Here is a 23,348-nt window from a genome sequence, read left to right as displayed (position 1 = left end):
GCCAGTAACAGCTGGATCATGCATGTGTGCTTTTCTAAGCACATGTGCCTTGAATTAAAGAAGACAGTGTTTATACAACATAACATAGTATGGATGTCTAAGGTAAGGTAATGAAAAAAAAAATCAATGACGGAATATAGTGTTATGGCGTAGTTGTAAGGGTTAAGTGTAACACGCCTGGACAAATATGTGTAAGTTTTCAGTGATTATATTGGCTCTACTGCATGTACAACTTAATAGAGGGGATTTGTAAAATATATAGTAAATGTTCGTGTCACAGCTGGGAAATGCTCTTAAGTAGAAGTTGTGGTGGCTCTTAAAAGAGCCTTTGGTTGAAGTGATGTGCAGTTTAACACATTTACTTCTTCGCCCTTCTGGCCGTGGCCTTTTTGGGTGATCCTCTATTGGTTGGTGGCTTTCTCGCTGGTTTCTTGGCAACAGCTTTCTTCGCAGGAGACTTCTTAGCCGCAGGTTTCTTGGCCTTTTTGGGACTCTTGGCAGGTGCCTTTGCCTTCTTCTTGGGAGTGGTGGCTTTCTTAGGCTTGGCCACTCTCTTGGCGGCCGTTGATTTCTTCGCGGCTGGTTTTTTAGCGGCGGCTTTTTTGGCGACCTTCTTAACCACTTTCGTCTTACTATCGGCCTCCTTCGGAAGTTTGAAGGACCCAGAAGCGCCAGAGCCTTTGACTTGGATCAAATCACCATTCGTCACTAGTCTGCACACAGTGGAATTGACGCGCTTGTTGCTTTTGTCCAGGTCGATCCCCATCGCTGCGATGGCTTTCTTGATGGTAGCCATGGATGTCCCTTTGCGGTCCCCGCTTTCTTTCACCGCCTTCAAGACCGCATCGGCGATATTGGGAGAGCTTTTCTTCGCCTTGGAGGCCGCCGTCTTCTTCCTGGCGGGCTTGGCCTGGGCTTTGGACGGTCCGGCCGCGGCTGCTGCTGCTGGTGCTTCTTCTGCCATGTTTGCTGTCTGGAAGTGTCGTTGGAAACGAGTTTAACTCCAAGAGCGCAGGAGGCGGGACTTATAAGGCACATGAGAACCGTGGAGAGTCAACACCAGCGCCGCTCTGCTCTACGGAGGGAAATGTGGACTCATTTTTGTGTTTTCTCCGCCACGTTCCGTCCTCAAACTACGCGAAAAACCAACATCTCACACCGCACTTTTTGCACAACCGGCAAGAAAAACCCTTTACCTTCAGTTTAATATAAATTTTATCCGCCAAAACCTGCTAGTACGTTTACTACAGCTTTCAAACCTCCCTGGTAGTGCGTCATTTGGCGACATCCAGCGCTACTTTTACTCACCTTTCGTCCTTTAAAACATCTCAAATTGAGCTTTAATCAACGTGACAAAGTTTTTCTTGTAAGAAGAGACATTCGAGATTAGATTAAAACAAAAATCAACTCATGAACTGGATTCGTTTGTCTTTTTTTGGCTAAGATTGCGACGGAAGCAAACACAGAGTTTTTCCCACAGTGGCTCAGGGCGGTTACAGACAGTCGCTCCTGGATCAGCTGTAAAACATAATTAGTGTTTACCGATCATTTGGTTTAACATAAATGCATTTAAAATTTCTATATATTCACATTCATATTTTATTAAACTGTTTTTGGGTTTGTTTGGGACTTGATTATAAAGTTACGTCTCCCATTCATGTTATCTGATTATGTTCTCTCATCACGGCTTTTATCGATGAACTTCATCTTTTCAGCTAACTTGCTGCTTTTTTATTCGAGGTTTTTTTCTTACTTTAACGGTAACTTATTCTTGTATGTAGTCCAACCAACTAAAGTATAATTGCATTAATAACTAGTAATGTTTCCCTACTCCAACATCAATTTTACTCACTTGCCAAAGCAACAAATATTGTATGGTCTAATCCTACTAATTAACTTGATTAATTAGTGTCATCGGCACTGAATTGCACAAATACATTTTAAACAGAACCGGTAGTTTTTGTCTAAACCTGCTAACTAATTAGTGGCAATAAAGCAAAATTGTTCTGATGGCATTTTTGTCTTGCCTCAAACACCAAAATGTACAAAACAGTATTTTGGGGATAGAGATTGTTTTGTTTTTGTGTTATCCTAACTTACTGGCACTTCTTCTAGGGCAGTGGTGTCAAACTTGTTTTCATTCAGGGCCACATCACAGTTATGGTTGCTTTAAAGGGGAACTACCGGTACACTTTTTGGGGGGGGGATTTTGCCCATTGTTCACAATCATTATGAAAGGTGTGAAGATGGATGGATTTTTTTAATGCATTTTTTTATGCATTGTCTGCTCACAATGGAGCCTCTGGGAGCTGTTCAATTCTGCCTATAGAGCGCCTAAGAAACGGGCACGTTTATAATAACATTTAATATTTATGTATTTTGATAATTTTAAGCATACTTTTTAATTTGCATTAACTTAAAAAACGCATCACTGATTTCTGCTCACTGCAGACTTCAATAGAGCCAACAAACATCATAAAACATCACTTACTGTACAATGTCTGCTGTCATTAGGATGCCGACTGCTGGGATGTTCATATATTCCCATTTGGAGGGAAAAATGTCTCATAATCCTAGCGAGGAGGTGCGGGGGGGGACAAGCGCTCGGATTAAATTCTCAGCCATCTATTTTTCAGGTGAGAGGCATGATTTATGATCTACAATAAACTTACAGGGAGCAAGAAAGCGAGGAAGCAGACCACTCAATGATGTAAATTACGGCTATCAATAGTTTGTCTGCGTTAGCGCTTATAATAACAATATCACTAATACTTGGTTAAAATTCAAGTGATGAAATGTAAATTGAGTATTGTTGGCGCTTTTTGAATGTTTTTTTGTCATATTTTATGGGCGGGATAGTGGAGCTCCGATTAGCTCCGCCGTAAGCGGACATTTATTTACGAATATTTAATAATTAGAATGCATTAAAAAAAATCCATCCGTCCTCATGTCTTTCATAATGATGTTGAACGATAGGCAAAATTCCAAAAGAAAGTGCAGTTCCCCTTTAGGAAGGCTGCATATAACAGTGAATAATATATTAACATAAATGTATAAGTATTTTGAAATTTAAATTGTTTTGTTGTTTTTTAAATATGCTGTAAAATAAAATGATTTTGCAGGGAAAACTGGCAGAGCAGTCGCTTCCACATATTACTGTAAATGGAGAAACAGTACCAACGTTTTTTAACAGAAAAATCTTGTTGACTGAGCTGCCAGTTTTTTACCATAAAATATGCAGTTGTTTGTACAGTGTATTACAATAAATGGAAAAATGGTACCACCATTTTTTTTCTATCAACTGAACTGCAAGTTTTTTTTCCCATAAAAACTATTTTAATTTTTTGAGTATACAATTTGATGCATAACTTGCCCCATACGGCAAGCAGACATTTAAGTTTGGATTTCCATTTGAACAAAAAATGTTTGGAATGTATGACAATATTGTTGCATTATTAAATAGTATTAAAGTTTAAATTATTTTATTATACTTTGCTTTTTTTTTCTTGGTGAGAAAACTTTAGCTCAGTGTGCAATATGGGTGTCAAGATAGTATTTTTGTTTTATTATTTATCCATACATAGTACAATTGTTTAGTGCAGTGGTCCCCAACCACCGGGCCATGGCCCGGTACCGGTCCGTGGATCGATTGGTACCGGGCCACACAAGAAATAAACAAATAAAAAAATAAAAAGTATATATAAATATATATATATATATATATATATATATATATATATATTTTTTTTTTTTTAATTAAATCAACATTAAAAAAAAACACAAGATACACTTACAATTAGTGCACCAACCCAAAAAACCTCCCTCCCACTCATTTACACTCATTCGCACAAAAGGGTTCTTTCTTTCTGTTATTAATATTTCTGGTTCCTACATTATATATGTTAATGAGTCAGTGACCCTGCACTTCGGCACACCTGAGTAAATGTAAATATACAATTTTGCATAATAATCCATATTATCATTCTGTTGGGTTACCCTGGGCATTTTAGCTTGCTTTAAGCCAGGGGTGTCAAACTCATTTTAGATCGGGGGCCACAAGGAGAAAAATCTACTCCCAAGTGGACCGGACTGGAAAAATCACGGCACGATAATTTAAAAATAAAGATAACTACAGATTATTTTCTTTCTTTCTGTTATTAATATTTCTGGTTCCTACATTATATATCAATGTAGATCAATACAGTATGCAGGGATACAGTCTGTAAGCACACATGATTGTATTTCTTTATGACAAAAAAAATGTTTGTATATATTATATACAAATATAATATAATATAATAATATAATATATCAGTATATATTATATACTGTATATATAATATGTAAATATTACATATATGTTATATTTTATTTTGCTACTATGGTGCATTTTTAGTCTACTTTATATCCGCATTACATTATCTGCAGTAACCTATTCAGCGGCCTAGTGGTTAGGGTGTCCGCCCTGAGATCGGTAGGTTGTGAGTTCAGACCCCGGCCGAGTCATACCAAAGACTATAAAAATGGGACTCATTGCCTCCCTGCTTGGCACTCAGCATCAAGGGTTGGAATTGGGGGTTAAATCACCAAAAATGATTCCCGGGCACAGCCAAAGATGCTGCTCACTGCTCCCCTCACCTCCCAGGGGGTGATCAAGGGTGATAGGTCAAATGTAGAGAATAATTTCGCTACACCTAGTGTGTGTGTGACAATCATTGGTACTTTAATTTTAACTTAATTATCCTTTCCATCCTTACACTTTCCAGCCTTTGTAACTGAGCTACTGTGTAGAACAATTTCCCTTGTGGATCAATAAAGTTTGTCTATGTCTAAGTCTAAGTCTAAACACACAAAAATCAATAATAATAATAATGTCTTTTCTGAAAACTTTCAAAATTCCCACTTTTTTCTCATAACATCTTGTCACCTTTTACTGTATATTTGTATTATTTTAGGGTGGTTATTATTATTCTTCAAAATCAATTTTTTTCCCAGCTGTCTCTTTTTGCCAAAGAGCACGAAATTAACAACATTTTGGAGAACTAGATTGCTTAGTTTTTGCGTTTTTTTCCCAAGTAGAGGTTGTCATAATCAAGCAGTGCAGAGTTTTTGCTTTCTTTTTCGATGAAGTAGAGGACTTTTCAAAAACATGTATTTACAAGAGGAAGTACCGGTAACTCTTTATGGGTTTTGATGACGAAGTGAATGCACACATCCACAGGCAAGCATCTGCAGACTTAAATCCTTTCAGAGAAATATTTGTTTCCGTGTCAAATGATATTTGATGTCTTGAACAGGCTCACTTGCAACACTGCATGTTTTCATTTTAAATTTACTGTATAACAAGATAAAAAGAGGTTTGACCTTTATGTGTGTGTGGGGGGGGGGGTTGAGTTCCTTCCTCTTTGTCTCTGCTGAATAATTAAAGTGTTAGGATGAAAGTCCATTTTAAAAGTTCACAAGGTTGCTGAAACAGTGGAAAAGTTAGACAGAATTCATGTAACTTTTGATTAACTTCAATTTATGGAATTCTACGGACCAATTGTATTTATTACCCATCGCCAACCAAACATAACTTTTTTTCCCAAAAAAAACAACCTTTTTCCCTGCCTCTGTCGTCAAAGTACTCAAACTAACAATTTTTTGTGGAAATCAATTATTTTGATTATGTCTAACAAACAACTAGTAGCAATCCCAAAAACATTTGTTTTCCTTCTCCTCTCTCGCCAAATTGTAAAATAGATAAACAGCACTGATACATTTGTGTATGACTTAAAAGAAAACTTGTTTTGAATGTGAGTGTGAATGTTGTCTGTCTATCTTTGTTGGCCCTGCGATGAGGTGGCGACTTGTCCAGGGTGTGCCCCGCCTTCCGCCCGAATGTAGCTGGGATAGGCTCCAGCACCCCCTGCGACCCCAAGAGGGACAAGTGGTAGAAAAATGGATGAACTCTATGCATGTTCAAAATTAACTTAAAAACAACAACAAATAAATACTTCTACATTATATTATACTTATGGTAAATGTCGGCAAAATGTATTTCCTTTCTCTTTTTAGGCACTTACTTGTGTTTTCAAAAACATGTCGTTTTAAGAGGAAGTGACTCCTGGGGGCTGTTCATGACACAATACACACACACACTTGCACACACTGTGCAATATATCAAAGTTACCAGTTGCTTCTCATCTCACTTGGTCTCCATCGTTCCATTTGTGCGTTGTTTTCCAGTCAACATGGAGGAACTGTACGTTCGACACGTGAAGCTGCTCGGCTTTGAGAAACGCTTTTACCCCAGTCAACACTACGTAAGGCTCCAAACACGTCAATGTGTAGCATCTTGATGAATCCTGGACTTTTTTTCTTTGTTAAAAATGGCTTACTGTATTTAGGTGTACATGCTGATGGTGAAGTGGAGCGACCTCTCGGAGAAACTCATCTACAGGACATATCCTGAAATCCACACTTTCCATGTGAGTTTCTTCGTCCTTTGCAATGAAACGGCATGGCTCTGCGGCAGGGGTCTCATACTCAATTGACCTTGGGGCCGCTGGTGGTAGAAATCTGGGTGAGGCTGGGCCACTTCCAGTAGTCACTTAAGAATCCTGTTTTAATCAAGTTAGAAAATGTGTTAACTACTTCTACTAACAATGTTAATGAGTCAGTGACCCTGCACTTCGGCAGACTTGAGTAAAAGTAAATATAAGATTTTGCAAAATAATCCATATCATCATTCTGTTGGGTTACCCAGGGCATTTTAGCTTGCTTTAAGTCAGGGGTGTCAAACTCATTTTAGATCGGGGGCCACATGGAGAAAAATCTACATTTTCCTCAACCGGTGCACTGACATGTGGTTTACTTATTTTTTACATATGTAGCATAATCTACAAAGATACAAAGAATTGCTATTGCGACATCTAGTGGACACATTAAGAACAGCAGTTTCTTTCATTCAAAAATTTCCGCTCATTTTTATACTTAGCAAACTCATACCGCGGGCCGGGTAAAACTTGTTCGCGGGCCGGAACAGGCCCACAGGCCGTACGTTTGACACCCTTGCTTTAAGTGAATTGTTTTTTGATTGTGCAATTGTTAGCCTTTAAGAAACTCATAGAGCAATTTTAAACGGATTGGAAATGTCAGAAGGTCATTACTCAACATAACTGTGTGACTCACAGTGTCATAAAAGAAATCACGCCATATCCATCACGCAGCACATGAACATGCAACAACACAGACATGGGCTATTACATTAACTTTAAAAGAATACAACCATTCATAAAAAGGTACCGAAAAGCATGCTAGGAGCTGTTAGTATTCCTGTCGCTATGAGGGCTTTACCGCACAGTTAAAATGTCATTATGTAGGGGGCTGCAAATGACCGGCTGGGCTGCAAGTTTGAGACCCCTGTCTTAAACAAACAAGACAATACAGACAGTGTAAGTCAAAGTAGATGTCTTATATACAGTATATGTTCACAGAAATCCCTTAAAGAGATGTTTCCTATTGAATCTGGACAAATAGAGAAGAAAGATCGCATCATTCCATCACTGCCAGGTAAGGGTCAATCAACATATTACTATATGCTTAGAAGATCTATAAGGGCATTTTGTGCCATTTGTTTGTTTGTTTTTCAGCCAAATTTGCCTGAGTATATTAATGTACATTTAAAAACATCTCCTTTCCTTAAATCAGCCTAAAACTAAAATACTGATATGTTTCTTCCTAACGACAAAAAAGTCACATCAAAAATGAAACTTTCAATAACACATTTACTTATAATAAATAGATTAATGCAATCAATCAATCAATCAATCAATCAATCAAAGTTTGTGGGGACATGTGTTCAAATTTCAATTTGCACTACTATCAGATGGTACTTTTCCCATTCAACGAGCTGTTTTTAGGCTTACCCTTTATTTCGATCACAACAACCAGAAATACTCTCTATCTATACAATTTAAACAAAATAAATGAAAAACAAAAAACAAAGTGTGTTCAAAAAGGGGCAAGAAGAAGCAAAATCTTATAATGACCTGCTCCGTCACTCAGATATAATAATATATGATGACCTTCTATTGTAATATTTACTATATGAGTACAGGATACATACAATATATATAGTAATTACTTAAAAAAAAAAAAACACTCATCATTTCATCAAATGTAGTTTAAATGAATAAAGCCATAAGTTATTTTATGATTCATCCTCTTTGTTTTACCAATCAAAATATTTGTTTGTATTTTTTTATTAAATTAAATTATTACATCGTTTTAATTTTTTTCCTTCTAAAATGATAAGTGTGTGTCACTATTGATGTTAGATAACGGTCTGTATGTTAAAAAATGTGTGCGCTATTGTATTTCAAAAGTAGCAGGTTCTAATTAGGCTTTAAAGGGCCCCCTCCTTTTACAATAGTAAACGGCGGAGTGATGCAAGCATATATATATATATGTGTGTGTATCCCCTGAAGAGCAGGGAAACCTGCAAAACAGGCTTGTAGGGATGAAATACCCTCTGTGTGGTTTCCTGACCTAACATATATATATATATATATATATATATATATATATATATATATATATATATATATATATATATATATATATATATATATATATATATATATATATATATATATATGTGTGTGTGTGTGTGTATCCCCTGAAGAGCAGGGAAACCTGCAAAACAGGCTTGTAGGGATGAAATACCCTCTGTGTGTTTTCCTGACCTAACATATATATATATATATATATATATATATATATATATATATATATATATATATATATATATATATATAGTACTTCAGGATTAGGTTGTTTTATTAGCGAAAATATGAAATATTTAAGATATTCACAAGCATTTTTGGGAAGCTGACATTTTTTAGCAATATCTTAGGTACTAGTTTATTGTTGAAATGTAGGTCTATACTGAAGTAGTTTTAAAAGATTGACAAAAAATTTTAAAAAAGCTATATTTTTGCAGCTGTTTTAGGAAGCTGACATTGTTTGTCGTTAGGGACAAATGGGTGAAGATATTAAAATAATCTGTTTGGAAATGACACAACAGTGCCATTAAAAAGAGTAAAATAAAAAAATTTTGAGGCATCCTTTTTATCACGCTGCAATGAGATTACTTCAGGAAGCATCTGCACGTCAAACAATTGACTTCTCGTTTTTTTTCTGTCTCTTTTCTGAGGCAATCAAGCTGTAGGGGGAAACCCAACCAAAATTGCATGTCTTTTGCATCACTTTGTAAAGCAGAGTATTGCAATGCTTCCTCTTTTCACAGGTAATAAAGTGAATTGCCAATCTGTGTGTGTGTGTGTGTGTGTGTGTGTGTGTGTGTGTGTGTGTGTGTGTGTGTGTGTGTGTGTGTGTGTGTGTGTGTGTGCGCGTGCATGTTCACAGCACCGCGGTGGGTGGAGAGTCAAAGGTCACGGGAAAACAAGCAGAGCACCTTGGCCGAATACTGCCAGTCTCTGGTGAACCTGCCACCACACATTTCGCGCTGCGCACACCTCAACGTCTTCTTCAAAGTTCGACGGGAGGATGAAAACCCATCTACTCCAAACACGTCAGTATGGAGAACCATAAACCCTGACCATTGTTTTGTGTTGGAATAAAATAGTAAAAAACATATATATTTGTTATAAGTCTATGTTGTAGTTATCAGGGTCAATAACATTGAATTAACGCATGAAACAAAGGGACAGTGACCATTATTTCCTTTTTCAGAGTGAAAAAAAGTGAAACATATGTGGAGAACAAAGTCAATATTTCTGGTAAGTTGTTAAACAAACTGGTCATTGCTGAATTGTTGCAATTTGTTTATGGTCACCTTTATGTTGACATAATACAAATAGAGGGCTTCATTTGCACTGATTAAAAGACATCGCCTTTGGAACAATTTCCTATTTTATCCATAGATCCTATAGTAATAATCATTATTTAAGATCAGTTTATTATCTTATCCCCTTTTAGAGATATCCAGTCCCATCCTCCTGGACACGTACAGAGTGATCGCAGATTTCATCAAGACATCCAAACACGAGCTCAACCTCCACTCTGGAGATTTGGTAGAGATTGTGGAGAAAAAACAGAATGGTGAGAAATCAACAACATAGTTGTCCTTACTTCTAACTTAAAGGTATTGTAATGTAGCATAGCAGAGCACAGAACAGCGACTGGAAAATAATTTTGGATAAAAAATGAACCATCTTCAACCAACAAGAAGGCCACGTTCACACTGCAGGGTCGGGCGTCCAATTTGGATTGTTTTAGTCAAATCCGATCTTTTTAGTGGTCCTTCACATTACAAATATAATGCGATTTGTAATGTGAATGCAGTCTGACTCGCATGCTGGCATGATGTCATGACGTCGCAAGCACTACAGTGTTTACCAAAGTAAACATGGCTTCCACTCTCGTCGGTCTCAGTACCTGCGCATTTGTGACAATTTCAAGGATTTTGTGCTATCAAAGTCAACATTTTCTGAGCCAAATTATTGCGCTTAGAAGATTAGAATGGAAGAGGACAAGTATTTTGGCTCTGACAGTTTTACAGAATATTTTTCTTCGAAGAGCGTGTCTGTGGGTGAGCAGTCGGAGACAGGAGTGGCGGAACTTTCATGTGAGTTCCTAAAACTGTTTTCTGCTCTGTAGTCAACTATTTATTTTGGTGAAAAATTATGACGCTATCACTTTTTGATGACGTTCTGGTCAGATGAATGCAACTTGAGCGCGGGAGCATTCACATTGGAGAAGGGTATAGCTGTGGCCGCAGAACTATTCGAAGTTATGCCCACAAGGGTGACGACAACGGAAGTGAACCGTGTTTTAAAGACTTGCCCACAGTAGCGCTGACAACGCAAGAGAGGACACTTGATTTGTAACGTGATACAAGATGGCTAATGCAATGCACCATTGGTTGTTGTTATTTCTGTAGTTGAATGCATTGCTTTTTCGGCTAATTATCGTATTTTTCGGACTATAAGTCGTACTTTTTTTCATAGTTTGGTCGGGGGTGCCACTTATACTCAGGAGCGACTTATGTGTGAAATTATTAACACATTACCGTAAAACATCAAATAATATTATTTAGCTCATTCACGTAAGAGACTAGACGTATAAGATTTCATGGGATTTAGCGATTAGGAGTGACAGATTGTTTGGTAAACGTATAGCATGTTCTATATGTTATAGTTATTTGAATGACTCTTACCATAATATGTTACGTTAACATACCAGGCACGTTCTCAGTTGGTTATTTATGCCTCATATAATGTACACTTATTCAGCCTGTTGTTCACTATTCTTTATTTATTTTAAATTGTCTTTCAAATGTCTATCCTTGGTGTTGGGTTTTATCAAATAAATGTCCCCAAAAAATGCAACTTATACTCCAGTGCGACTTATAGATGTTTTTTCCTTCTTTATTATGCATTTTCGGCCGGTGCGACTTATACTCTGGAAAATACGGTATATAAAACCCTAACCAAAACCCAGTGGTGTGCCGTCAGGGCCAGCAAGGCCTTCTCTGCTGGCCTAACATAACCAGAACTCATGATCATAATTAAAGATGAAATTATTTCTTTATTTACTTTCCCTAAATTTTTAAAAGTATCGATATTCTCTTCGTGTCGTGTTATGCTTGTTCCAGTGCTGTTGTTTTTAGTTTTAGTTTGTATCCAATCAGAATTCAGCTAGCTTATGTTGCCATGCTGTACGAAACCTGCCAGAGGCCTTCAGAATCAACAATGCGGGCATCCGTGCACTGTAAGCGATCGGGGACATACAGTTGGTAAACAATTGCAATAACCAATCAGATCACGAGTTGTTGTTAGTAAGGCCTTCTAGATGGCCTCACGTTGAACGTGACATTTACGCGTCCTGTGATTGGATACTCACCGGGACCGTTAGCGGATAAATTGCAAAACACATTGAGTTGATAGACAGTTGCGATAGCCAATCAGATCACAAGTTGTTGACAGTAGCCTGATGTTAACGAGACTGTGATTGGATACTCACTTGTCACTCCAAAGTGAGTATCCATTCACAAGTTTCAATTCAGCAGGAAGCAGGAAGTGTTGCACCTTAGCCAGACCGGGATAGCAGAGAAGGAGAACAGAACGTTGATTAGGTGGCAGATATATATTTGCAAGGCCATTTTCAAGAAGGATATTTAAAGAGAAACTACAGCTTGTGAGACCATGTCGGCCAACCCCGGAAGCTAGCTCAGCTGTTTTGGCGATTAAATGCTCGCTATTTCCACTCGAATGGGGCAGGGCCGACATCCGGGCAACTGAGCTACATACGGGTTCTTCGAGCCATAGCAACCTGACTGGCGTTGAAAACAAACCGTCGCCATTACTCTTTAACCTGTCGACCTGCGCTGATTAAACCCGTCATTCTGCCTCCAAAATGCCAAAAAACTGTGTTTTTGGTTGTGCAAACCACAACTGGAAACAGGGAAAACAAAGGTCGTATTTTGTTCTGCCAAAGCGTGCTAAAAGCCCACAGAGACGAGACAAATGGCTCGCAGCTTTACACCGGGAAAACGAGGACGGTTCTCACTGGAGTCCCCCAAAATCCCGGGTCGTGTGTTCGGATCACTTCGTTTCTGGTAAATATAAGGAACAAAAATCCACCTTCTTAACCACAACTTGAACAAATCCAGCTGTGAAGTAACGATGAGCTTCCAGTGATTTGTATGCCTTCATGGCCTGATGAGTGAAAACGCCTGTAATTTTAAATAAATAATTCAGTTAAAAAAAGGAACAGTAATTCAGCAAATAATAAATCATAATACTGAACTGAATTTGAATGAGCTCTCTACAGATATAATAAATATACAGATACTGGTAGCCACCGTGTCATCCTTATTATCATTTATCAACATACCTTGGGTGATTTAACCATTTTTATGTGATTTATTCGTTATATAACAACCGACCTGGTGCGCTTGTGAGGTAGACATAAAGATTTCCAAATTCCATGTCCGGCCATTGTGTAGGATTATCAGTCCACGCATCTGCTGGAAGGCGGTAAGGGCAGTCGTTTAATCCAACTACAGAACATTTTAACTCGTATCTTAACCTAGCCTAACTGGAAAGACTACATAATCATACGCCATTTAGAACACTTTAAAATGCCGTGAAACCTCGTCAAATGCCTTTTCTGTCAATGCCGTGTTCGCTGTGAGCTGGTTTGTTTTCAACGAATTCAATATGGCGACCGCGTTGCTAGGGGATTGGCAGGCGGAAGTGACGTAGGTCCGCCCTCGCCCATAAACCGACGACGAGGGGTATCGCTGGCTTATACGGCGTCGAATAGGTCCTACTTATATTTAATTTTTTACGTTTAATATGTTTTTTGCAATTTTAATTTTGACAGTACCACATAAGATATGTTTTAATTGCTGATGCGTTTTAATTGATTTTTAAATGCGCCAGAAAATAACCTGTTTTGTATGAACGATGACAACCCATTCGCAGTTTTAATTTGTTTGTTTGAGAGCCGTTCTTAATGCAAATTGCCCACGCTGCCCCCTCAGAATCAGAATTAAAAGCTTATTTGGCTTTATTTATTAGAAGAGTAAAGCCATCACCGAGTTAAGAGTCGTCCCAGAAGGCAGGCAGTTAACTTAGGGGAGGAGCTTAATAAGCACCTAAACCTACTGGAGCCTTATAGCCGCTGTATTTGAACCCCGAAGGAGACAAGCGGTAGAAAAATGGATGGATGGATGGATGGATATCAGCAACTGGAAAAGAAAAGAAAATTAAACAAAGTCAAAGGAAACGTTGCATTTGGATGCACTTCCGCGCAATCCGCGGGGATGATGACAAACAAGGTAAAACATTACATAGTGACGTCACTATGAAAGAATGGGGAAATGGCACCATCTTGTGGAATGTTTAAAATGATTTAGAATAAAGCCAAATTAAATGATCAATATTTCTAAATAATTCTCAGCTCATATTGGTTTAATGTATTCATTTTTATTTATTGGCCAAACTTTTATCTTTTTACTGCCACAAGTGATTGTTTTCTTGAGGAAAACAAGTTGCTTAAATAAATTAAATATATATATTGAAACGAGTCCATCCATCCATCCATCCATTTCCTACCGCTTATTTCTTTCGGGGTCGCGGGGGGCGCTGGAGCCTATCTCAGCTACAATCGGGCGGAAGGCGGTGTACACCCTGGACAAGGGATGGCATTGTTTGGCAGAGCATAGCATAGCTTAGCATTAACATAACATTACGTAACATAACATAAAATAACATAGCATAGTATAGTACAGTATAGGACAGCATGGTATAGTACATCACATAGTATAGCACAGTTCTTATGCTTCAAACCCAGCTTTGAAAAGCTGCATGACAAAATATCATTTTAGCCAATAATCCTGACTTCAATTGAATGAACAAAAAAAAAATCTGCACAAAATGCTATATTCAATTTTGTTCTACACGGTATAGTGTTTCTGAACTAATGTTGTTCATACATTTTTATTTATTATATTCATTAAGTCTTTAATTGAATTTTTCAGTGTCAAATGGTTCAAGTCGATCAAAAAAAATGTATAGTTTAAATAAGGATTTACATTCTTTTAATGTCAGGCAAATTGACGCATGTTAAAACTTTTTTGTTACAGACCAAAAAAACAAATTTATTATTTGTTGTAAATTCTTTTTTTTTTTAAATCTTTTTTTAATGTTAATAAAGATACAATGTTATGCAGAGGTGTACTTGTAACAATGTTATAGACAATTTATACTGTTTACAGACAAATTCCATCCATCCATCCATTTCCTACCGCTTGTCCCTTTTGAGGTCGCGGGGGGGGGGGGGGGGGGGTGCTGGAGCCTATCTCAGCTTATCCCCACTATTTATAGTCGCAATGGAGAGTGGGGGTGGGGGCTGAAATGTTTTCTTCTTTCTGGGTCGGGATGTAATAGAAAATAATTGAGAAGCACTGTCATAGCATTGAATAGCAGAGCTTAGCATACAATAGTAGCACATAGTGTAACATAACATTACCATAGCATAGTATCTTATAGTGTAGCATAGGATAGAATAACATGGTCTAGCATAACATAGCACAGTATAGCATAGCATAGCATAAAATGGTAGCACTTAGTGTAGCATAACATTACATACCATAGCATAACATAGCATAGCATAGTATATTATAGTACAACATAGGATACCATAACATAATATAGCACAGTATAGCATAGTATAGCATAGCATAGGATAGCGTAGCATAGTCTGTTGTATAATCCAACCAAGTACCTAAATCAGTGGTTCTCAAATGGGGGTACGCGTACCCCTGGGGGTACTTGAAGGTATGCCAAGGGGTACGTGAGATTTTTTTTAAATATTCTAAAAATAGCAACAATTCAAAAATCCTTTATAAATATATTTATTGAATAATACTTCAACAAAATATGAATGTAAGTTCATAAACTGAACATCAAATCAAGTAGGCTATTCCATTCATTACCATAAACCCAGAGTTTCCCCCATGCCATGATGGTTCGACCCTCACTGAAATGTCTGTCAAAAAGAACTGTGAAAAGAAATGCAACAATGCAATATTCAGTGTTGACAGCTAGCTTTTTTGTGGACATGTTCCATAAATATTGATGTTAAAGATTTCTTTTTTTGTGAAGAAATGTTTAGAATTAAGTTCATGAATCCAGATGGATCTCTATTACAATGCCCAAAGAGGGCACTTTAAGTTGATGATTACTTCTATGTGTAGAAATCTTTATTTATAATTGAATCACTTGTTTATTTTTCAACAAATTTTTAGTTATTTGTATATCTTTTTTCCCATATAGTTCAAGAAAGACCACTACAAATGAGCAATATTTTGCACTGTTATACAGTTTAATAAATCAGAAACTGATGACATAGTGCTGTATTTTACTTCTGTGTCTCTTTTTTTCAACCAAAAATGCTTTGCTCTGATTAGGGGGTACTTGAATTAAAAAAAATGTTCACAGGGGGTACATCACTGAAAAAAGGTTAAGAACCACTGACCTAAATAACCAGTAATCAATTAAAATGGGTTTATAGTTTTTGTATAATCCTAACCACAAACTAACCTAACTATATAACGGGTTAAAAATAAATGTAGCTAACTACAAACAAATCATAACGTATTCTCGCCCTCCAATTTTTTTCTTGCATAATCAAACATACTACAATCAAAACATAACTTGTTACCTAACGCCATTCGAAATCTACTTCTACCAAGAAACAAAAAAACCTTGCTGTGTGCGTTCAGGCTGGTGGTTCTGTCAGTGTGACACAAAACGAGGTTGGGCCCCTGCCTCCTACCTGGAACCTCTGGACGGACCAGAGGAGACCGAGGACGTGGAACCAAACTACGAGGGTCAGTTAAAATCTCAAACACTACTTTTTTCATTTTTACTTTTACTTTTACTTATTTTATTTGTTGCTTTTGTTTGTCACATGACATCAACTGCTATTCTTAAAGGAGAATTGCACGTCACTATCAGAGCCTACAAGAAGGAGACGGAGGATGAGATTTCTTTGGACAAGGGAGAAACCATCGAGGTCATTCATAAGCTTTTGGACGGCTGGTGGGTCGTCAGGTACGAGGTTTCTTTATGGATTAGGACATGTTGGTCTTACGCAACAATGACAGCCACTGAATTATTTCCTGTTTGGCTTAGGAAAGACGAGGAGACGGGTCACTTTCCCTCCATGTTCCTGCAGAAAGCCGGCAAAGACGCCAACTATGAATCTAAGCAGTTGCAGGGACAGAAACCTCCACCTCGCAGGTATACTGTACTACTAATATAACCCAGATCCTTCAAGTTTGTTTATTTTGCCATGAATGAGTCACTAGTGTCTTCCATTTTGCTCAGGTCCACCATTAAAAACGCCAAGAGCATCCACAACCGAGCTCGACAGCGCCTCAGCCAGGAGACGTACCGCAGGAACAGCCGCCGCTACCTGCAGCAGAAGGGCCAGCGTCCCACGGCTGTGCCAAGGAAATCCAAGAACATTGGAAAGTCACCGCTGAACGAACGCAGAAACCAAGGTAAGCATAACTCTGAAGAAACATAAAAAAACCAGCAGAAATTTTAAGGCCACAGTCTGTTCTGTGATGTTCACAATTGGATTTCAAGTGGAAAACTGAATGTTGTTTGTTAAGTTAAAGTTAAAGTAGCAGTGATTGTCACACACACACACAAGGTGTGGCAAAATTATTCTCTGCATTTGACCCATTACCCTTGATCACCCCTGGGAGGTGAGGGGAGCAGTGGGCAGCAGCGGTGGCCGCGCCCGGGAATCATTTTGGTGATTTAACCCCCAATTCCAACCCTTGATGCTGAGTGCCAAGCAGGGAGGTAATGGGTCCCATTTTTATAGTCTTTTGGTATGACTCGGCCGGGGTTTGAACTCACGACTTACCGATCTCAGGGCGGACACTCTAACCCAGGGGTAGGGAACCTATGGCTCTCGAGCCAGATGTGGCTCTTTTGATGACTGCATCTGGCTCTCAGATTAATCTTAGCTGACATTGCTTAACATACCGTAAGTAATGAATAATTCCACTGGTAATCACAGTGTTAAAAATAACGTTCATAATATAAAACATTCTCACGCATTTTAATGCATCCATCTGTTTTCTACCGCACCTGTTCAAGAAGTTAATGGTAAGAAGTATTTTATTTATTATTGGTTAGCTTCAGAATAACAATGTTATTAAAAACAATAAGAGACTTATTGTACTCTAAAAATGTTGGTTTTACTTAAAAATGCACACATTTAGTTGTATTCAGTGATAAAAAAAAATATTATATGGCTCTCATGGAAATACATTTTAAAATATTTGTCTTTCATGGCTCTCTCAGCCAAAAAGGTTCCCAACCCCTGCTCTAACCACTGTGTTCATTTAATTTAATGTATTGATTTCAACCACAACAAACAGCAAAAATACTCTCCATCTACCGGTACATATTTCAAACAAAAGAGCATCTCCAATACAATATCGACAACTGAAAAAAACAAGTGTTATTAAAAAAAAATTGAAAAGAGAAGGAAGAAGCAAAGGCCTATAAAGTCCTGCCCAGTCAATCAGATATAATAACATTATTCTTTATTAACAATACAATACATATTACCATATATAACCATTTTTAGTATGTAATTACAGGTTACATATCATGATTAATCACAATAAAAACCCACGCGCCTATCATTTCATCAGATGTAGTTCAAATAAATAAAAAACACTCTCACAATATTTTTTTTTCACAAACAAATTTATAAATGTTTTTTTTTAATTGAATGCTGTTTGATAGTCTCGTTCAATTGACAACACTGAGTCACCCCACAAACTGATGCACACAGTTTTAAGTGAACATAAGGCTACTTTAAATTCAATTTACCAGTCAAAATGTATTTTACATCTCTCTCGGATGGATGGATGGATATCTCTCTTTGAACATTTTTTTTTAGATATTTGGCGTCAGTACATTACTTTGAGCTTTAAATATCACTTGTGCAGTTTTAAATCTAACCAGATCCATAAATGTAATTATTTATGCCTTTATAAAGAGTACATTTGTTTGTTCCTGATAGCCAAAATTGTCTATTATTCTCAGAGTTCCCCCTCCCCCCCTTTTTTTTACAATGCTTAGAAGACCCGATGTTAGCATCATTATTAAAATCGGCCCATTTTGTAATGATCATAATGTTGTCAAGGTGACGTGTTTTCCTTATATTTCCACATAGTAATTAAGATATGGCAATACTTGGGTACAATAAAGAGTATACAAGGCTTTATTGTTTAGGTTTTGTTTTGCTTTACCTAGGATAGCAATACTTTTTGTTGTTTTACTACTTAGATGTTTGATTTTAGGTTTTCATTTCCAGCATACCTTGTGGTCTAAAATGACGACCACAAATGTATTTTCAATCTCTGTGTTATTAATTTACAATCGTGAACTTCTTTATTTTCACTTTATGATTCCCAAACAACATAGATTTGGTTTGGTTCAAGTTTTAAGGATAATTCATTTTTGTCAAACCAACATTTTAATTTAATAATTTATTTTGTTACTGTTTTCAAGAGCTGGTGCAGGTCTATTTTTGTCATCAGCAAAAAAATATAATTTGTTTGATAACTTACTGGTGTCATTGATGTACATAATACAAAGTAGGGCACCCAATACTGATCCCTGTGTAACACCACAGGAAATGCTTAACTTTTCTTGACATATTTGTATAAACTTTTCTTTTTAACTTTTTAGTCAACGTAAAGCCACCCCTCTGACACTAGAACTTATACATATATTCATAGGGGTGCTCAAAAAATAGATTCACATTCAAGTCACAATTTTTATTTATTCCGATTCCAAATTGATTCATAATTTTGGAGAATCAATTCTTGAATTGATTTTTGTTGAATAGGTTCTGAATCGAATCGTCACCCCAAAAATCTAACTCAAATGGAATCCTCAGGTGCCCAAAGATCCCCACCTCCACATGTTATATCGTATCTATTTTCCATATCAGTATCTCAGGGTTAATTGTGTCGAATACAAATGTATGGCGAAAATTCACAAATACAAAATTCAAGGGTGATTTGCATCACAGATCTTTGCACATCTTATTGACAAATGATAGGATGTGGGCATGACAAGGCGCCATACTAAGATCTGATGGTTCGCCACAAAACATGAAACGTTAATAACTCGGTTTCACAAGTTCAAATCCTGATCCTATTTGCTACAAATAATTATGACAGTCTGAAGTAGATTCATTCAATTTTTAGTACATTTTTGTATTAGCATTTTATTCCATTCAATGTAATTGTTTTTTATTTAATTTAATTTATTTGTTTGTTTGTTGTTTTGCTTTGTTTTATTTTGTTTTGTTTGGTTTGGTTTTATAGCCCAAATTGTGGAGCAAACCCCACAGCGGCGATGCAGAGAACAGTCATGGCCTTATTGAAATTGCTGTGTTTTTTTTCTTCTATATATGTTTGGACACCCATTTGAGGCCCTTAACATGCACAAAAATACCCATATTTGCAGGCGTGTCAGATATGGCAAACATTTTTATATTTTGGGGGTTCTGAAATCGGGAAGGACGTAACTGAAAGTGTCTTGTGTGCCAGCCGACTAACATAAAAGACAGGGGCGAGAGCCCGTTCAATGCTACTCGCAGCTTTAATTTTATTTAAAATTCAAATCAATGAAGATAAAATGAAACATATAAAGGCAGACACAGAACTCAAAAGTGATTTTCATCACAGATCTTCTTTGTGCATCTCATTTGGAAAGTCCTTAAAGGGGAACATTATCACCAGACCTATGTAAGCATCAATATATACCTTGATGTTGCAGAAAAAAGACCATATATTTTTTTAACCGATTTCCGAACTCTAAATGGGTGAATTTTGGCGAATTAAACGCCTTTCTATTATTCGCTCTCAGAGCGATGACGTCACATCGGGAAGCAATCCGCCATTTTCTCAAACACATTACAAACACCGAGTCAAATCAGTTCTGTTATTTTCCATTTTTTCGACTGTTTTCCGTACCTTGGAGACATCATGCCTCGTCGGTGTGTTGTCGGAGGGTGTAACAACACGAACAGGGACAGATTCAAGTTGCACCAGTGGCCCAAAGATGCGAAAGTGGCAAGAAATTAGACGTTTGTTCCGCACACTTTACCGACGAAAGCTATGCTATGACAGAGATGGCAAGAATGTGTGGATATCCTGCGACACTCAAAGCAGATGCATTTCCAACTGGACTGGACAGATCAGCTTTCAGGAAAAGAGAGTGGATGAGGGTATGTCTACAGAATATATTAATTGATGAAAACTGGGCTGTCTGCACTCTCAAAGTGCATGTTGTTGCCAAATGTATTTCATATGTTGTAAACCTAGTTCATAGTTGTTAGTTTCCTTTAATGCCAAACAAACACATACCAATCGTTGGTTAGAAGGCGATCGCCGAATTCGTCCTCGCTTTCTCCCGTGTCGCTGGCTGTCGTGTCGTTTTCGTCGGTTTTGCTTGCATACGGTTCAAACCGATATGGCTCAATAGCTTCAGTTTCTTCTTCAATTTCGTTTTCGCTACCTGCCTCCACACTACAACCATCCGTTTCAATACAAGCGTAATCTGTTGAATCGCTTAAGCCGCTGAAATCCGAGTCTGAATCCGAGCTAATGTCGCTATGCCTTGCTGTTCTATGCGCCATGTTTGTTTGTATTGGCATCACTGTGTGATGTCACAGGAAAATGGACGGGTGTATATAACAATGGTTAAAATCAGGCACTTTCAAGCTTTTTTTTAGGGATATTGCGTGATGGGTAAAATTTAGAAAAAAACTTCGAAAAATAAAATAAGCCACTGGGAACTGATTTTTAATGGTTTTAACCCTTCTGAAATTGTGATAATGTTCCCCTTTAAAGGGGCCCTATCAAGCAAAACAAGTTTTCTTACATATCGGTCTCTGCACAAGTCCTGAACATTTGAAATTAAACAATCTTGCCTTCCTTCATACTTCCTCCAATCGGTCCGCTTGAAATTTTGTTCAAGTGTGAGGCTTTGTTCAAGTGTGACATCCGCAGATTATCCATATATGGTAGAAATGTACCCAAACATCCTGGAACAATTCAGCCCATTTTGATTTATGTAACTCCGGCTGTGCCACAACATCATCTTAGATGAAATCCAATGAAAAAGAATGCGCTGTTGTCAAGTCACTACACAAACTTTAAGCCTCATCTGAAGTAAAAAAAATGTGCATCATTTTTTACTTTTGATGATTCTTGGCAATGTGCATTCAACTATAAAGAAGTCTCTTTAACTGTGTGCAAAGAAGAGTAGTGCTTCGTGCACAACCTTTGACAAAAAGATGGATTTTCCAAAAAAACTACTTTTAATAGCGGATCTGGTGACTACTATGTATGGCAACAGAAGAGACAATGAAACAGTAAGTAATAACAGTAGGTTAGAAATGTGTGAATGATAAGTTGTATGCTTGATTTGTTGCCTTCTAATGTGAGACAATAGCATCGCCGTCCTCCGGCAAAATAGAGAATTCATTTCCTGAAAAACGACTTTTTATTGGATCAGTGCCTAATGTGTTTGGCAATGGTCGGACCAGTTAGTATTATAATCCATTATTACCTTTGCAATGTAGCTCGTAGCATAGCTTACTGAATAGCTGGTTTGAACCTCTGTTATTTAAAAGTGTTCAAAGCAGCAGCAGCAATAAAAGTATTAACATTACATAGTATAGAAAATAATTTTGTTGACTCGGTACAAGTTGAACCTTAGGCAGCGTATCTTAGAGTGTCTGCCCTGAGATCGGTAGGTCGTGAGTTCAAACCCCGGCCGAGTCATACCAAAGACTATAAAAATGGGACCCATTACCTCCCTGCTTAGCACTCAGCATCAAGGGTTGGAATTGGGGGTTAAATCACCAAAAATAATTCCTGGGCACGGCCACCGCTCCTGCTCACTGCTCTCCTCACCTCCCAGGGGGTGAGGGTGATGGGTCGAATGCAGAGGATAATTTCACCACACCTAGTGTGTGTGTGACAATCATTGGTACTTTTTACCAGAAATGTCTGACCGGGCCTCCTTAATTTCTGTCCTCGGTATCATCTCCAGCAGAATCTCGTTTGACCAAAGAACCATCATTACATGTTTTGTAGACCAAAATAAAGTGTTTTAAATAAAAAATAAAAAATATAATATAATTTAATTGTATTTCAAGTGTTAAAATCAGTTCAGCATTTAAAAACTTGGTAGGTATTGGTAGAGTTTCCTAATCTTTGTATCACTATTTGATTGTTAGATGTTACGCTGCAATGACAATTTTGCATGTTTTGCCCTCCTAGGAAACATTCCAGAGCAGCTGAGCATTAGCTCAGAGTGCGAGCTGAAGCAGGAGGCTCCGGTCATCCCTCCTCGACCGAGTCCAGAGCTCATCCTGGAACGCTGCACCGACAATACCCGCAAGAGAGTCAGCCTCCGAAACTCCGGGAGCAGCAGCAGCAGCAGCAGCATTTAGCTTGGAAGGTCTACCAATTTCCATAGCCTATTCCTCACTTTTTATTGCCACGTGCTAATTTATTCCTGATTGTTACATTCATTAAAAACATTTTTTTATTTTGGTAAAGTCAAATATGTGAAAATGAAGCTTTTAAAAAAAAATTCATTCAAACAATGCTTATTTCATTTTCAGCTTTCTCTCGATTGCACCTGTTACAAAAAATGTCAATAAAAATGCTTTTGTTCAAAGAAATCACACATGTTGTTTTAGAAAAGAAAAGA

The 23,348-nt window shown here is 37.5% G+C and overlaps 2 protein-coding genes across 3 annotated transcripts; one reads left to right on the top strand and one right to left on the bottom strand.

Annotated features, from left to right (window-relative positions):
• Window positions 1-121: 121 nt before the first annotated feature.
• LOC133607158 (histone H1-like) lies at window positions 122-981 on the bottom strand. The gene has a single exon (XM_061961622.2). The coding sequence runs from the start codon at window positions 962-964 to the stop codon at window positions 359-361; it is 606 nt and encodes a 201-aa protein (XP_061817606.2). The 5' UTR covers window positions 965-981; the 3' UTR covers window positions 122-358.
• Window positions 982-6,142: 5,161 nt separating this feature from the next.
• Window positions 6,143-23,298, top strand: ncf1 (neutrophil cytosolic factor 1). Of its 2 annotated transcripts, XM_061961624.2 has the most exons (11): window positions 6,143-6,305; window positions 6,390-6,470; window positions 7,479-7,554; window positions 9,412-9,577; window positions 9,739-9,785; window positions 9,985-10,107; window positions 16,301-16,408; window positions 16,514-16,631; window positions 16,713-16,820; window positions 16,908-17,083; window positions 22,913-23,296. In XM_061961624.2, the coding sequence occupies exons 1-11, from the start codon at window positions 6,234-6,236 to the stop codon at window positions 23,083-23,085; spliced, it is 1,248 nt and encodes a 415-aa protein (XP_061817608.2). In that variant the 5' UTR covers window positions 6,143-6,233; the 3' UTR covers window positions 23,086-23,296. The 2 variants fall into 2 exon arrangements, with proteins under 2 accessions (XP_061817608.2, XP_061817607.2); XM_061961623.2 differs by having other exon boundaries at window positions 16,514-16,820; window positions 22,913-23,298.
• The last annotated feature ends 50 nt before the right edge of the window (window positions 23,299-23,348 follow it).

This window comes from Nerophis lumbriciformis, linkage group LG09 (assembly GCF_033978685.3).
Source record: "Nerophis lumbriciformis linkage group LG09, RoL_Nlum_v2.1, whole genome shotgun sequence".
Taxonomy (NCBI): Eukaryota; Metazoa; Chordata; class Actinopteri; order Syngnathiformes; family Syngnathidae; genus Nerophis; species Nerophis lumbriciformis.
The sequence above is the reverse complement of the archived record's forward strand: the minus strand, read 5'-3'. Positions and strand labels throughout refer to the sequence as shown.